This window comes from Eumetopias jubatus, unplaced genomic scaffold, assembly GCF_037043125.1.
Source record: "Eumetopias jubatus isolate StellerSeaLion01/CBP00866 unplaced genomic scaffold, mEumJub1_p1.0 scaffold_10, whole genome shotgun sequence".
Taxonomy (NCBI): Eukaryota; Metazoa; Chordata; class Mammalia; order Carnivora; family Otariidae; genus Eumetopias; species Eumetopias jubatus.
Window position 1 is genome coordinate 76,313,387 of NW_028274816.1, and position 14,487 is coordinate 76,327,873.

Genomic DNA, 14,487 nt, shown 5'->3' on the forward strand with positions numbered 1-14,487 from the left:
GAAATTCAATAGAGCAGTTAAAATGGAATGCTAACAACATCTGATTAAAGCAAAAGGTGGCAGGAAAGAATAGAAGAACAAAGAACAGATGAGACAAAAGAAAACAAATAACAAAATGGAAGATTTAATACCACCATATCAAAAATTACATTAAGAGTAAATGGACTAGGGGCGCCTGGGTGGCTCAGTCAGTTGGGTGGCTGACTCTTGATTACAGCTCAGGTCATGATCTCAGGGTCCTGGGATCGAGCCCCGCATCGGGTGTGCGCCCAGAGTCTGCTTGAGATTCTCTCTCTCCCCCTCCCTCTGCCCCTTCCCCCACTTACATTCTTTCTCTAAAATAGATAAATAAATCTTTAAAAAATCTAAAAGTAATTATTTGCAAAAGACAATAACTATGTAATTCTATAGGTAATTCATAACTACGTAATTCTATAATTCTAAACAATGTTAGCATGAGAGACGGTGAGAAGAAGATAAAGAGGGAAATAAAGTACGTTGAGACTCTTGCTTCTTTGGAAAATATGATATAAATGTTGGTGAACTCTAGTCTTTGGCAGAAAAACATGTTTAAACACGCATATTAAAAAATCAAGGGTAATCACTCTGTGAATAAAAATACAATGAATAGTTTCCAAGTCATGTGAAGTAGGGGAGGGGAAGGCAGGACCAAAAAACATGATCACAACACAACAGACAAGAAAGGGAAACACGGAAACATGTTAAATAGAAAATATCTATGGGCGCCTGGGTGGCTCAGTTGTTAAGCGTCTGCCTTCGGCTCAGGTCATGATCCCGGGGTCCTGGGATCGAGTCCCGCATCGGGCTCCCTGCTTGGCAGGAAGCCTGCTTCTCCCTCTCCCACTCCCCCTGCTTGTGTTCCTGCTCTCGCTGTGTCTCTCTCTGTCAAATAAATAAATAAAGTCTTAAAAAAAAAAAAGAAAAAGAAAATACCTATAAACTCATTAGATAGAAATAAGTACAAATGGACTAAATTCTATGAAAAGACCAAGACTTACTTAAAACTAAACAATACCAATAGGTTGGAAAGAGACGTAGTTTCTTTTGCTACAGCCCACGTCTCTGTGATGTGCATTAGCTCATATGCAACTGGCAAATAGGCACGTGATGGCAGAATATTGCAGAGGTTGCTTTGGGTCACACATACTTCTTCCCAACAGATTAATGTCTTGCCATACAAAGCAATAGCAGCTGAAAACAATGTACATTAACAAAGCTGAATCCCCAAGGAAAGGAAAAACACAGTCTTGTACATGATGCTCACATACCCCATGTTCTCCTCTTAGCTCAGTTTTCTCCACAGCTCAGCGGGGAGAGAAGAGGAGAGAGCAAAGCGGGAATGGGTAGTGACTCTTAATAGGTTTCTTTTTGAGATAATGAAATCTTCTAGAATTAGATTATGGTGATGGTAGCACAACTCTGTAAATATGCAAAATGACCCACAGTGAATTACACACTCTAAATGGGTAAAATTTATGGTTTATAAATTCTATTTCAATAAAGCTGATTTTCAAAAAAAAAAAAAAAAGAAAGAAAGAAAGAAAGAGAAAAAAGGAGGAGGGGAGAAAAAAAGCAGTTACAAACCCTGAATAGGTCAATGACTATATAAGAATTCAAAAAGATATGGCGCCCAGGTGGCTCAGTTGTTTGGGTGACTGCCTTCAGCTTGGGTCAGGATCCCAAGGTCCTGGGATCGAGTCCCACATCGGGCTCCCCCTGCTCAGTGGGGAGCCTGCCTCTCCCTCTCCCTCTGCCTGCCACTCCCCCTGCCTGTGCTCTCTATCTGTCAAATAAATAAAAGAAAATCTTTAAAAAAAAAGAATTCAAAAAGATAGTTAAAAATCTACTCTTATAAAAGGCCCCAGGGTCAAATAATTTTACAGATTGATTCTACTGAGCTCCTTAGAAAAAGGGAAAAAGTAAGACAGAAAGAAATGACCAACCAATTTTCAAAAAAAGATCCACCTGGTGGGAAGCATAGGCCATTTTCACTGTTAGAAACATTTATTCTTTTAAAAGATTTTATTTATTTAACAGAGAGAGAGAGCACAAGTAGGCAGAGAGGCAAGCAGAGGGAGAGGGAGAAGCAGGCTCTCCACTGAGCAGGGACCCTGACGTGGGGCTCGACCCCCGGACTCTGGGATCATAACCTGACCCCACGTTATGGCAGGTTAAGGCAGCCGCTTAACCGACTGAGCCACCCCGGCACCCCTGTTAGAAACTTTTAAAACAATGTAATTGTAGGGGTGCCTGGGTGGTGCAGTCAGTGCCCGACTCTGGACCTCACCTCAGGTCTTGATCTCAGGGTTGTGAGTTCAAGCCCCACACTGGGCTCCATGCTAGGCATGGCGCTTACCTAAACAAAACACTTCAAAGAACCTAACTGCCAATCGCAATGACTCAGGGAACCCAACGTACATTGCATGATTGTAAGCATCCAAGTCTTCAAAATGAGTCGTACTACCTATAAAACAATGATCCTGAGTTTTGTAAATTCAAGCGACATACTGAGGAAGGTCAGAGCAAAAACTATCTGATCGACTTCATGGGATGAACGCCACCAGAGACAAAAATGTGTTTCAAAAGCAAGTAATGGCAAACTGACTTTTTTTGATACCAAAACTGCTGATGGTTGGTTGTTTCACTTGTTTCAAGTGGGATTTATCAAGAAATCCAGAAGATTACCAAGAGGTCCAGAAGACCCCTTGTGTCCACCTCCATTAAGTGCACCAAGTCTGGAAGACCCAAGAGGCATAAACCGAATGACTTGAAAGAAGTCTGAAAAAAGGCCCTAGTAAGCTTTTTCCAGACAGCACTGGGAAAACAGAAGTTGCCATGATAGCTTTATTAAAAAAGCCAACATTCTAAAGTAGCCCAAATTTGGACTGTGAAAGTTAATGTAGCCATAGGGTAAAGGCAACAGACATAATTATTGTTAATAATAATTATTAAATAATAATAAAACATCAGTACTATATTTCTAATTATTATTATAATTAATATTAGATGATAATTGTTATTAAAATAACCGACTATAATTGAGAAATTTCAGGACAAAAGATCATAATCATAATCATGTTGAAAATGCATGAATAAGGTAAAATAAAATTTCCTGGCACATTGCATCAGACCTTCATGTTTTCACTGATTTTAGGAGCCAAAATACTTTGCTCTTCTACTTACAATGGGAAGACAATGTCCTGGACAGCTTCAAAGTGACAAGTTGCAATGAGAGTCTCTTTGAAATCCGTGAAGTTGATGCGATAAATGTGTGATTCTTCTGTTCCTACAAAAAACTGGTGTCCTTCCCCTCGAGGTGTGATTGACGTGACGCCACCTTGTAACTGGATTTTCCTTTATGGAGAAGCAAGAAGGTGAAGTAGATTCACTCAGTCAGCGAGGACTTGTTACAGAGGATACAAATCAGGCGTAGGGCCTGGGGACATGGCTTCAGGGAGAGGACACAATTGGAAAGGCAGGAGTGACTCACAGTACTGGGGGCCCCTGGGCAGCAGAGGGAGAGGCCAGCCTGGTTTACAGTAGTCGGGGGGCTTCCTCAAGCAGAGTCTAAAATGGGTTGTGGAACATAGGCAGGATCTGGACAGAGGGAACATTCCAGGAAGGCAATGGGCACAAATGATCATGGCAATTAAATACTTTATTAAGTCCATTTCTGGGAAATAATCCTACAATTGGGAGGGGAAACCTTTATGTCAAGGGAGGTTATTGTAACCTTAGTGAAAAGAGTAAAAGGTTGGAAACAACCTAAATACCCAATTGTAAGGCAATGGTTAAATCACCTATGGGATGGCAGGCAACTTCTTAAGATATTTGCCTAGCCAGTAAAACCACGTTTAGAAGATTATGTACATTTTACCACAGTAGTTTTTAAAAAAGGTATTAATATTGAAAACATTTAAGACGTTTGCCTTAAGTAAAAATAAACCAGAATAGAAAATTTTGTACACAAAGGAAGTACAATTATTTTAAAATGTATACGAAGAACACAAGACAAGAAGAAATAACAAAATATTAATAGTGGCTCTCTTCCCCAAAACTTTCGGAGACTCTTGTCTCTCCGTCCGCATTGCAAATCCCTCTGCTTCATAAATGTCTAATGAGTATGAACTTTAAAAAAAAAAAAAAGAGTATATAAATGAATGTGTCCCTAAAAACCCAAACTTGCTCTGCTACTAATTTAGTTTTGACAATAAGAACGCAATGGAGATTCTTGTGCAAGGGATCGGCGTGGGAAATGCAGTATTTTACAAAGATCCATTTGTTGGTGGGACACAGGATGGTTAATGAAGAAAGGATTGACCCTGAGTTACTTCCCGGCTTCTTCACTAACTAGATAGATAGAGCTCTCTGACCCTGGATACATTGCCAGAAATCTCCCGGCCTCACTTCACTCAAGCACAGAATAATTTCTCCTTTGCTGGGTTGCAGTGAGGATCAAAGATAATGCACAGGAGGCCCCCCGAGGGCAGCCAATAGAAATACTGGCTATGGACATGTGGGCTCACTACAAGACAAGGTGAAGTCCAGGGCTACGGGGGTGAGGCCAGGGGTCCCTGAGCTCCAGCGGTCTGCTTCATCATACTACTTCCTGACTTCACACGGGAGGTACTTTCTCAATCCATGAAAACCCAAGGAGGCAGAAACCCCTGCAACCAATGGGAGGCTATGCTGTCCCACAAGGTTACTATGGGGACAGGCACGGCACAAATCCTGTAATAACGGCCTTGAAATGATCATTCTCATCACAATGGGAACATCTGTGTATTCAAAACAAGGTGTTCACAAATGAGGGGGTTAATTCCTTATACTCCGGACACATATCCAGAGTAACCAACACCGCTCTTACGTAGCCTCCCTCTCTTATGCCGCTTCACGCAAACACAGAACTGGTCTGAATGCATTCTCAAGAAGACCTACCCAGAGCACGGAATTTAAAATGGCAGCCTGTCTCCTGTCCCCAAGCCCCCCTTAGTGTACCTGCAACTCCATTTGTCTCCTCTGCTCATCACCCTCTAAGATGATGTAATTACTTGTTTACTTTATGACTGACTGTCTCTTCCCTCCTGCTGGAATGTCAGCTCCATGACGGGCAGGGATGTTTCCCTTCATTTCTGTTTGCTTTAGTCGTGGCTTCTCCCATGGGCACCTAGAACAGTATCTGGTACGCGGTGAATGCGCCGCACGGATGTGTTGGAGTGAAGACAGCTGATACTCGTTCTACGGTCTACACTCTAGCATCCCTGGGTCGGCTCGAGCTGGGGGAGGCCGCATGGAGCGTATCCAGGGGTGCCTGGCTTGGTTGAAGGTGAGCTCAAGCTCCACCTCTGCTTCTCTGGGGAGTGTCTTTCCCAATCTCACCACCACAGTGGGGTCACCCCCTTCTCTGATCCCCCCTATAATACCCACGATACCTTTTACTTTACCTGGACCACAGGATTTGTGTTTATATATTATCTTGTATTATAAGGACTATTTCATGTGCATATTACCTTATCCCCAAATCAGACTGTTAGTTTTGGGAGGACAAAGATGGCATCTTATTTTATTTTTTAGTATAGCATCTGGCACATTGGTTTGGCCAGAGGTACTCAGTAAATCCGTGCTAATGACAATGGATAAGGTTTTATTTCATTTCGTTTCAACTGATTCGATAGATAACCCACAAAAAGTACATGGCATAGTATCTGGTACATGGAAGTAGCCGGTGAATGCTGGCTATTTGTATTAAAACTTGTATTCAAATGAATTAACTACTAGCATAGTGCCTGACACATAACCTGTTGCATAATAAATTTCACTGAATAAACAAATTTTGAAAGTTTGAAATTTGAGGTCATTTGCTGGATATCTTTATAAACAGCATCTTATTTCCTCTGTCATGACTCCATGTATTAACGAAATAATAATTGATGCATTTATTAGAAGGGAAATGTCCCCTGGGGTAATTAATTGTGGACTACTTTGGCTTGATTCAACATAAGCTCTTGTCTTTTCATTGGCAAAGAAATCAGCTGTTGTGATTCCAACTGCTCATTTTGACGGTAAGATAAAATTCTTTCACTGAGTGTTACTTTGGGAATATTGCATCATCACTGGCTTTAAGCAGACCTCCCTGCGGTGGTAGGTCTTTCTCCACCCCGACCCCCGTGGAGTCTGGAACTTACTTGATGGGTTTGTAGCTGGGGCTTTTGCAGAAGACCAGCAATCCGGCTCCAGAACCCACCAACAAACCCCCCATCTTCAGACACTTGATGGCGGACACTCCCTAAGGGGGAGGAACAGCATTGAGAGAAAGGCCAAATGGTTTCATCGTTAAGAATCGCTGTGTGACTCCAAATGGCCAACAGACACATGAAAAAGTGCTCAACATCGCTCGGCATCAGGGAAATCCAAATCAAAACCTCATGAGATACCACCTCACACCAGCCCGAATGGCTATAATTAACAAGTCAGTAAACGACAGATGTTGGCGGGGATGTGGAGAAAGGGGAACCCTCCTACACTGTTGGTGGGAAGGCAAGCTGGTGCAGCCACTCTGGAAAACAGTATGGAGGTTCCTCAAACAGTTGAAAATAGAGCTACCCTACGATCCAGCAATTGCACTACTGGGTATTTACCCCAAAGATACAAATGTAGGGATCCGAAGGGTACGTGCACCCTGATGTTTATAGCAGCAATGTCCACAATAGCCAAACTGTGGAAAGAGCCAAGATGTCCATCGACAGATGAATGGATAAAGAAGATGTGGTACACACACACACACACACACACACACACACACACACAATGGAATATTATGCAGCCATGAAAAAGAATGAGATCTTGCCATTTGCAACAACGTGGATGGAACTGGAGGGTGTTATGCTGAGTGAAATAAGTCAATCAGAGAAAGACATGTATCATATGACCTCACTGATATGAGGAATTCTTAATCCCAGGAAACAAACTGAGGGTTGCTGGAGTGGGGGTGGGGTGGGAGGGATGGGGTGGCCGGGTGATAGACATTGGGGAGGGTATGTGCTATGGTGAGCGCTGTGAATTGTGCAAGACTGTTGAATCACAGATCTGTACCTCTGAAACAAATAATGCAATATATGTTAAGAAAAAAAAAGAAGATAGCAGGAGGGGAAGAATGAAGGGGGGGGAAATCGGAGGGGGAGACGAACCATGAGAGACGATGGACTCTGAAAAACAAACTGAGGGTTCTAGAGGGGAGGGGGTAGGGGATGGGTTAGCCTGGTGATGGGTATTAAAGAGGGCACCGTTCTGCGTGGAGCACTGGGTGTTATGCACAAACAATGAATCATGGAACACTACATCAAAAACTAATGATGTAATGTATGGTGATTAACATAACAATAAAAAAATTTAAAGAAAAAAAAGAATCGGTGCGTGAGCTGACAAGATGGGTACGGGGCATGTCCGTGCCTGGACGAAATGCAGGAAGGCATTGCCTGTGATGTACCCCAAGGCTGTCCACCAGGGCTCGGTGCCAGCAACGGGCTCACGTGCCAGAAGCTGCCCCCCGGGTCCTGCAAGGTACAAGCACGCTTCACCAAACTTCCTCCCTTTACAACCACCTGTGCATTGTGACTGTATTAGAAATTAACACTATCTATCGGCTCAAATGAAGTTAGAGCAGAAGATAGAGGCACAGGCAACATTATTTCCTCAGTGCCTACTGTTTAAGCCAGAACATAATTCTTTTAGATTTTATTTATTTATTTGAGACACAGAGAGAGAGATAGAGCACACAAGCAGGGAGGAAGGGCAGAGGGAGAGGGAGAAGCAGACTCCCCACTGAGCAGGGAGCCCGATGTGGGGCTCGATCCCAGGACCCTGAGATCATGACCTGAGCCGAAGGCAGATGCTTAACCAACTGAGCCATCCAGGCGCCCCAGAACATAATTCTTATACTAAAAAGAGATCATAGTTGACATCCCAAGAAAAGACAAAGAGCTCTTATTGTTTGGAGACTATAGTTCCTGAGCTAAAGCATGTGGTATATAGTCTTGCCAGTAATAGACATAGATAAATTCAAAGCCATCTTCAGAGTTTGGGGAGATATGATGGTCATTTTATAGCATCCACTCTGAAGTTCTAATTTAATTATTTCATTTTTAAGTTCTAATTTTAAAATGTGCATGGCCAATATTTCATCTCAAAGTTTTCAACAATAATACAGCTAATGGGGCGCCTGGGTGGCTCCGTGGGTAAAGCGTCTGCCTTGGGCTCAGGTCACGATCCCAGGGTCCTGTGTACTGTTTTTAATATTAGCATTGTGACCATCAGCATCTTTGTCTTCATATTAGTGCTGTATGCCTACCAGGTCCATTTGAAAGCATTCCAATCCTTCTACCCTTCTAACCAGAGAGCGACCATTTAAGGAGAGTTTCAAAACGGGTAATTGCCCAAGATCACATAATATTCCAACCACATGTCTTCAGTGATACCTCCTATCCCTTCATCCTGTAAGAATTATTTTCTTTCCACGGGTATAAGAGGCATCTTGGAACCACCGCTTTGTGGAATTTGCCATCCAACCCAAATGCCTCCATGGTTAGCACTTAGAGCATCCACAGTACCACAATCAATGGCACTTAAGTACCCAAAGCTTGAGGAACACTAAGACGGACGGAATCTTAAGTGCTGGGGGGGGGGGTGCCAAAAATATCCAGATCGGTATTTTTCCATAGCGTTTCATGGAGCCCTTTGGAGGGATCTCAGGAGTTGGAGATGGCAGGGATCTGAGTCTTGCACTCCTTCAACTGATCTGCTTTGCTTTTATCTATTTCATATACTGGAATCCCCCTCCTAAAAATAACTACACTTCAACCTCCTGTGGGATTATTTCTAAACCCTTCTCTACCCATACCATAGCATTCTCTCATTCTTATGCATGCCCTTAAAAGTTCGAGCATTTAATGATTGCATGATTAAGAAAACTCTAACATCTTCCCTGGGCATGCGGTGCAAGATTTCACGTCTTCTTGGGAATATCGGCTAAGTGGGAAGGCATTGAAGCTGAGAACCATCTGTTCTATTATCAGACATGAGACAGGCGGTGCAGAACCTACTACAAGCCCTCAAATTCAAATTCAAAGGTTAGTGGAAACAGCCCTTGTAACTTTCTGGGGGTCCTGGAAATAGCAGCACTTATTCCACGAGATGATCCTCTGATTTTAGGCTTTTTATTTTGCTTAAATATCGAGGTCTTTCTGGACTTTTAACCAGAATTTTTAGGAACTCTGCAAACAGAAACAATCCACAATGTCTAGGTCTTGCTTAGGACTTTCAGTGCTGGCTGGGGCTAAAATCTAAGATCTAGGGCGCCTGGGTGGCTCAGTCGTTACGTGTCTGCCTTCGGCTCAGGTCATGATCCCAGGGTCCTGGGATCGAACCCCGCATCGGGCTCCCTGCTCCGCGGGAAGCCTGCTTCTCCCTCTCCCACTCCCCCTGCTTGTGTTCCCTCTCTCGCTGTCTCTCTCTCTGTCAAATAAATAAATAAAATCTTTAAAAAAAAATATAAGATCTAGTTATCAGATTAGGACAAAAATGACATACCTCTGTGTGTATATTTATGGCCCTGTGCTTGGAAGATGTAAAAAACGTGTGGTCTGATTCCCTAAGTGGGGACCCCGAGGAATACAGCATATAAACCAGAGATGAGGGCTCAGACAGTAATAAATCAGTGCACCTTGCAAATTTCTGTGTGGCCTTGGACACAACACACTCTTTGTCTTTTTTCTACAGACTCTTCACACAGGTCTGTGCTGCAGTGGAGGGAAGAAATCGCCAGAAGCGAGCAGGGCAGGACAGATGTTGGCGGTCTCTACTCACCAGACTGAACTTGTCCTTTGCGGGCCCAGTGTCTGCTAGCAGTTTGGTCCTTGGGTTCATTTTCAGAATGTCTCCAGTTGTGGTGCCGAGGTAGAAAAAGCTATCGTCGTCGGCCATCTGGAGATCAGAGAGGAAAAGAGGCCCAGAGACCTGTGTTTTCTCAGGGATGCCCGTGAGCCCCGATCAGGGGTGGGACAGACTTTCTCTGAGGCCCAAGGAAGACCTACAAAGGTGCTCATGACGACTTTAATTTCCTTAGACTCTAAGATGGGTACGAACAGCTCGGAGTGGGGTGCAGAATCAGGGCCAAACTCAGAATTGGAGGAAATGTGAGACTCCCACTAGCCTGTACATTTCGCTGGAAGACTCTTTGTGTCTCATGTTAGATCCGCATGCATAGATAACCTGCCAGTCCCCGTTCTGGAGACACCTCCGAAGGGTGCCTAGGATGAATTCTTCAAAGAGAATAGGTGTTTGCTTTATCTCATATTTTCCAAAGTCTATCTGCGTAAAACGATGATGTGTTAGATAAGAGAAACAAGTCAGTGGAGGATGGAGTTGTCTGTATGAGTGTGTGAGTCCACATTAAAGACATAGGAATAATTCCTCTTTATAGAAGGGACTGTGTGTCAACAATGAGTTTCACTGTTAGGAACTTTATGCCCAGTGGCAGAAATAAGAATTATTTTGTATCCCAGTAACATCGGGAGGTGCTGTGGCCACGAAGTGCCTACTGGATACATGGCTTCTGTCCTGGTGAGGCAGGTGTCTGGGTCCGATAGCAGAGCCCAAGTCCCAGTAAAACAAGACTCTCCCAGAGCTGCGTCTAAGCAGCTTCTCTCCAACTTCTGGAGGGAATGAGACTCTGGAAGTGAGACTCCCCCTCACCTGTGCCCCCTCAATTGGCATCCCTGAGGTCCAGACCTCACTTCCCTACCCTCAGCCCAAGGTACGTGTACCTATGTATGTGCACACATGTGTGCACGCATCCGCGCGTGCACACACACACACACACGCACACACACACACACACACACACACCCTCGGTCAATACCATTAACAGGAATTTGTTCCAATAGTTACTGACAATCACACTTAGAGTAATACTTACTGTAATACTCATGACTATTCTTTTCATCGGACCCGTTTGGCACTCAGTTGGCCAGATTTTTCTATTCTGGAGATCCAGTTCCCATACTCGGATTGTCCCACTATGGAAGAGAGACACAATCAAATGGATACCCACTTAAGAATCTCTTGATCTCTTCTCTGTTTTCTGCCTTTCCCTGAAGAGGCGGCTGAAGGGAAGAGAGCTGGATATTTCTGAGGGTTTGTTAGGCGTCGTGTTCTACTTAAAATCTTCCAGTCGATCCTTACGACCACCCTCTGAGGTAGGATTTATGCTCCCCCTACTCTCCAAATGAGAAAACGCAGCAGAGCAAGGATTTACAGCCAGTGAATACTCTCCAGTGTAGGGAGAGCAGACATAAATGCAAGCAGATAAACAAAGAGCAAACCAGAGTTCACTAAGGATGTTTCTTTCAAGGCTTGCAGCTGTAAGGACATCTTTTCAAGGAAAATGCTTCACTATGGAGAGTCCTGTCTTCACGAGAAATGAGACTAAGTAACCAAAGGGCTGCACAAAATCAGCATCTGACTTAAGACTTGGCATATAGTTGGCATTTAATCATTGCATGTTGAGTTAATCTGAATTAATAACTGTATAAACATATCGCAGTCAACATCATAGGTGAAGCTAATAGTCGAAGGCAGAAAAGGTTAATTTAAAAATAGACTGATCAGGGCACCTGGCTGGCTTAGTCAGAAGAGCCCCTGACTCTTGATCTCGGGGTTTGAGTTCGAGCCCCACTCTGGGCATAGTGAGTACTTAAATAAATCAACTTTAAAAAAAAATAAAATTAAGGGCGCCTGGGTGGCTCAGTCGATGAAGCGTCTGTCTTCGGCTCAGGTCATGATCCCAGGGTCCTGGGATCAAGCCCCACATTGAGTCCCTGCTCCACAAGAAGCCTGCTTCTCCCTCTTGCACTCCCCCTGTTTGTGTTCCCTCTCTCTGTCAAATAAATAAAATCTTTAAAAAAAATAATAAATTAATTAAAATTTAAAAAATTAGAAATAAAAAATAGATCAAGTTCGGTTTTCCTTTTTCTTTTAGCCCCCTCCAGAGTTATGCACTTAGTAAGTGCTCAATAAGTATTTTGAATACTTTTTTATTTGAATACAAACCTATTTCTTGTTCAAATATTTTTTTTTGAGTACTTTCAAAATTAAAAAAAAAAAACAAACCAGCTTCTCCGTGGCCTTCCTGGTGGATGTCAAATTTGGAATTTGCAGGATCTCTCGTGAGGGACAATATCATGGAACATCTGCCGTTGGGACCATCATGGAGGATGCTGTGGGTGCCGGACCAGAAATCTTGCTTAAGAGTCCTCGTTCTCAGTTATCACTGTCATATGCAATTAAAGCTGATCTAGAATATAGATTGCCCTAAGAAAAAGTTGGGGGGGGGCAGCTTCAATTCAAGTTTTGGCTCCTGGAGAAACGCTGTCTGTGGACACCAGGCTGAGCTGACGCCCGCAGCTATGGCAGCTGTTGAAGGGCAGCTGAACCCTCATCATGCAAAGGCTTCATGAAGCCACTCTGCAAACTCAAGGAAGTGAACACACGCATGGTCGTCAGTGGCCTCAGAAGACAGGGCAGGCCACGGCTAGCTGCTTCGGGCTCAGAGCGCTCTCCTAATAAGATTCGCCTCTTAGGGGCTGGCTCCCATTCAGCCAGCTAGTTTCATGGCTGCTAAGTAAATCCGTCCTCATAATTAGCCCCAGAACAAATGCATGGTGCATATCACAAGGAGGGGCCATACAGAAATTCTTTACTCTGGCTGGAAAAGTAGCCAGTGGTGTGTGCCTTTCACAGATGGAAGACCATCATCCATGGGCTGAAAAAGATAGTTTCCACCCAACAGGTATTTCGACCCCCCGTTCACAGCGTTTGGACCTTTGAACTGGCACACCGTGTAAAAGACGATGCTTTTGTGTGAGTTTAACCTTCAGCTCAGACTCCAGGCAGAGCCCCGAATTGGTGAATCTGTAAGTTAGTGTCTTCTGTTAGACAGATGTTGGCTTTCAGCTTGGTCCCCATTAGCTGGTCAAAAGCTGACTCTACTGGAAACGATCTCATATGGCTAATAGTCGAACATCTGAAGCTTCCTGGCGTAGTCCATTCGCAAACTATCATTTCGGGAGACCTAAATCAAGAACAGGTGCTAAGAAAGATGGACCAGTAAGTGAATCCGTGCAATTGTGCACATTGCTCTGTGGGCATGCATTGCAGGTAGTGTGTTATCAGTCACAAACAGACCAGAACCCGACATGAATTTTGCCGAGGAGCAGAGCCCTCCTCAGGAGGAAGCACAGAATTCTCAAATAACCAGATTTAAAAGACTTTCCGTTAAAAGGATTTTTAAGGACTACAAAATCACGCAAATTAGGAATTAGGATGGAAGGTAATTTTGCAGGACTAATTTTGCAGGGGAACCCAAATTGGAATGACCTTGCTTTCCAGGCAAGCAAATATAGTGATTTTTGAGTTCTGAAAACCCGGACTGCAGGCACGTACTTTCCAGCAGTAACAAACATCTCATCCCGGCACCTCGAGAAGATCGCTGTGGTGGCATTCCCCACGTTGAGGCCGGCCGCGGGACTGCCACAGATGGCTTCTCTCTTGGCTATGCTCCACACGACTACACTGCCAAAACGAGAGGGACCGAAGAAGTCAGGGGGAGGCAGGCTCTCAAAAGAACAAACAGGTTTTTTTTAGTGGTTCTAGAAAGAAAAAAAAAAAGGAACGAAAGAATTACACTGACCCCCAGATGTCTCCTGTGTCACAATGGATATTAGAAGACAAGCTGGTGACACTTCAAAGGTTTTGAAGGAAAATGATAATGAGGCTAGAACCCAGTGACCCCGTCAATGAAGCCTGATGCTAAAATAAAGACATTTTCAGATAAGCAAGGCATAAAAGTTTGCCACCCATTTATCTCATGTAGAAATATTTATTTGGAGAAGTATTCCAGAAAAAAAATAGCACAAGGACAAGAATGATGTCAGGCAGTGCTTCCAAATGTGACCGCGGACCAGAGTCACATGGAGGGCTTGCTCGGAGGCTGCCGGGACTCACCCACAGAGCTTCTGAGTCAGCAGGTCTCGGGGGGTTGTGGGGGGGTGCCAGAGATTCCACTTTTCTAAAAAGTGCCCAGTGATGCTGATGCTGCTGGTCTGGGGACCACACTTGGAGAAGCACTGCGTTGGGTTCTGTTTCCTTCTCTCTGGGTGCAATCACACAACTTAGTCCTAAATTGAATGTGTTCAGACAATAATACCAAAAATGCTGGGGAACATCTGAATCAAAATTTAGAGAAAAAGGAATGCAGATGTTACAAACTTTGTTAATGTAAAATCATGTCTGGCTATGCTTCCCAAATTTCCTCCATGTAGAAGGTATTATCACAGGGGTTCTAAAATCCAGGTAGAACCAAGATCGGTAGGAATGGGGAGGTAGGAGTTAGTGTAAGAGCCATAATTTTTT

At 43.8% G+C, this 14,487-nt stretch overlaps 1 protein-coding gene across 3 annotated transcripts in view; it reads right to left on the bottom strand.

Annotated features, from left to right (window-relative positions):
* Window positions 1-14,487, bottom strand: part of CFAP52 (cilia and flagella associated protein 52) — a 42,241-nt gene that overhangs the window by 14,703 nt on the left and 13,051 nt on the right. For 2 of the 3 annotated variants that reach the window (XM_028125148.1, XM_028125147.1), the window contains 5 exons: window positions 13,519-13,647; window positions 10,994-11,093; window positions 9,883-9,999; window positions 6,207-6,307; window positions 3,205-3,375 (listed from right to left, as the gene is read on the bottom strand). In XM_028125148.1, the coding sequence (XP_027980949.1) occupies window positions 3,205-3,375; window positions 6,207-6,307; window positions 9,883-9,999; window positions 10,994-11,093; window positions 13,519-13,647 (618 nt within the window). The remainder of the gene's footprint in view (window positions 1-3,204; window positions 3,376-6,206; window positions 6,308-9,882; window positions 10,000-10,993; window positions 11,094-13,518; window positions 13,648-14,487) is intronic. The other variant, XM_088027238.1, reaches the window with a different exon arrangement.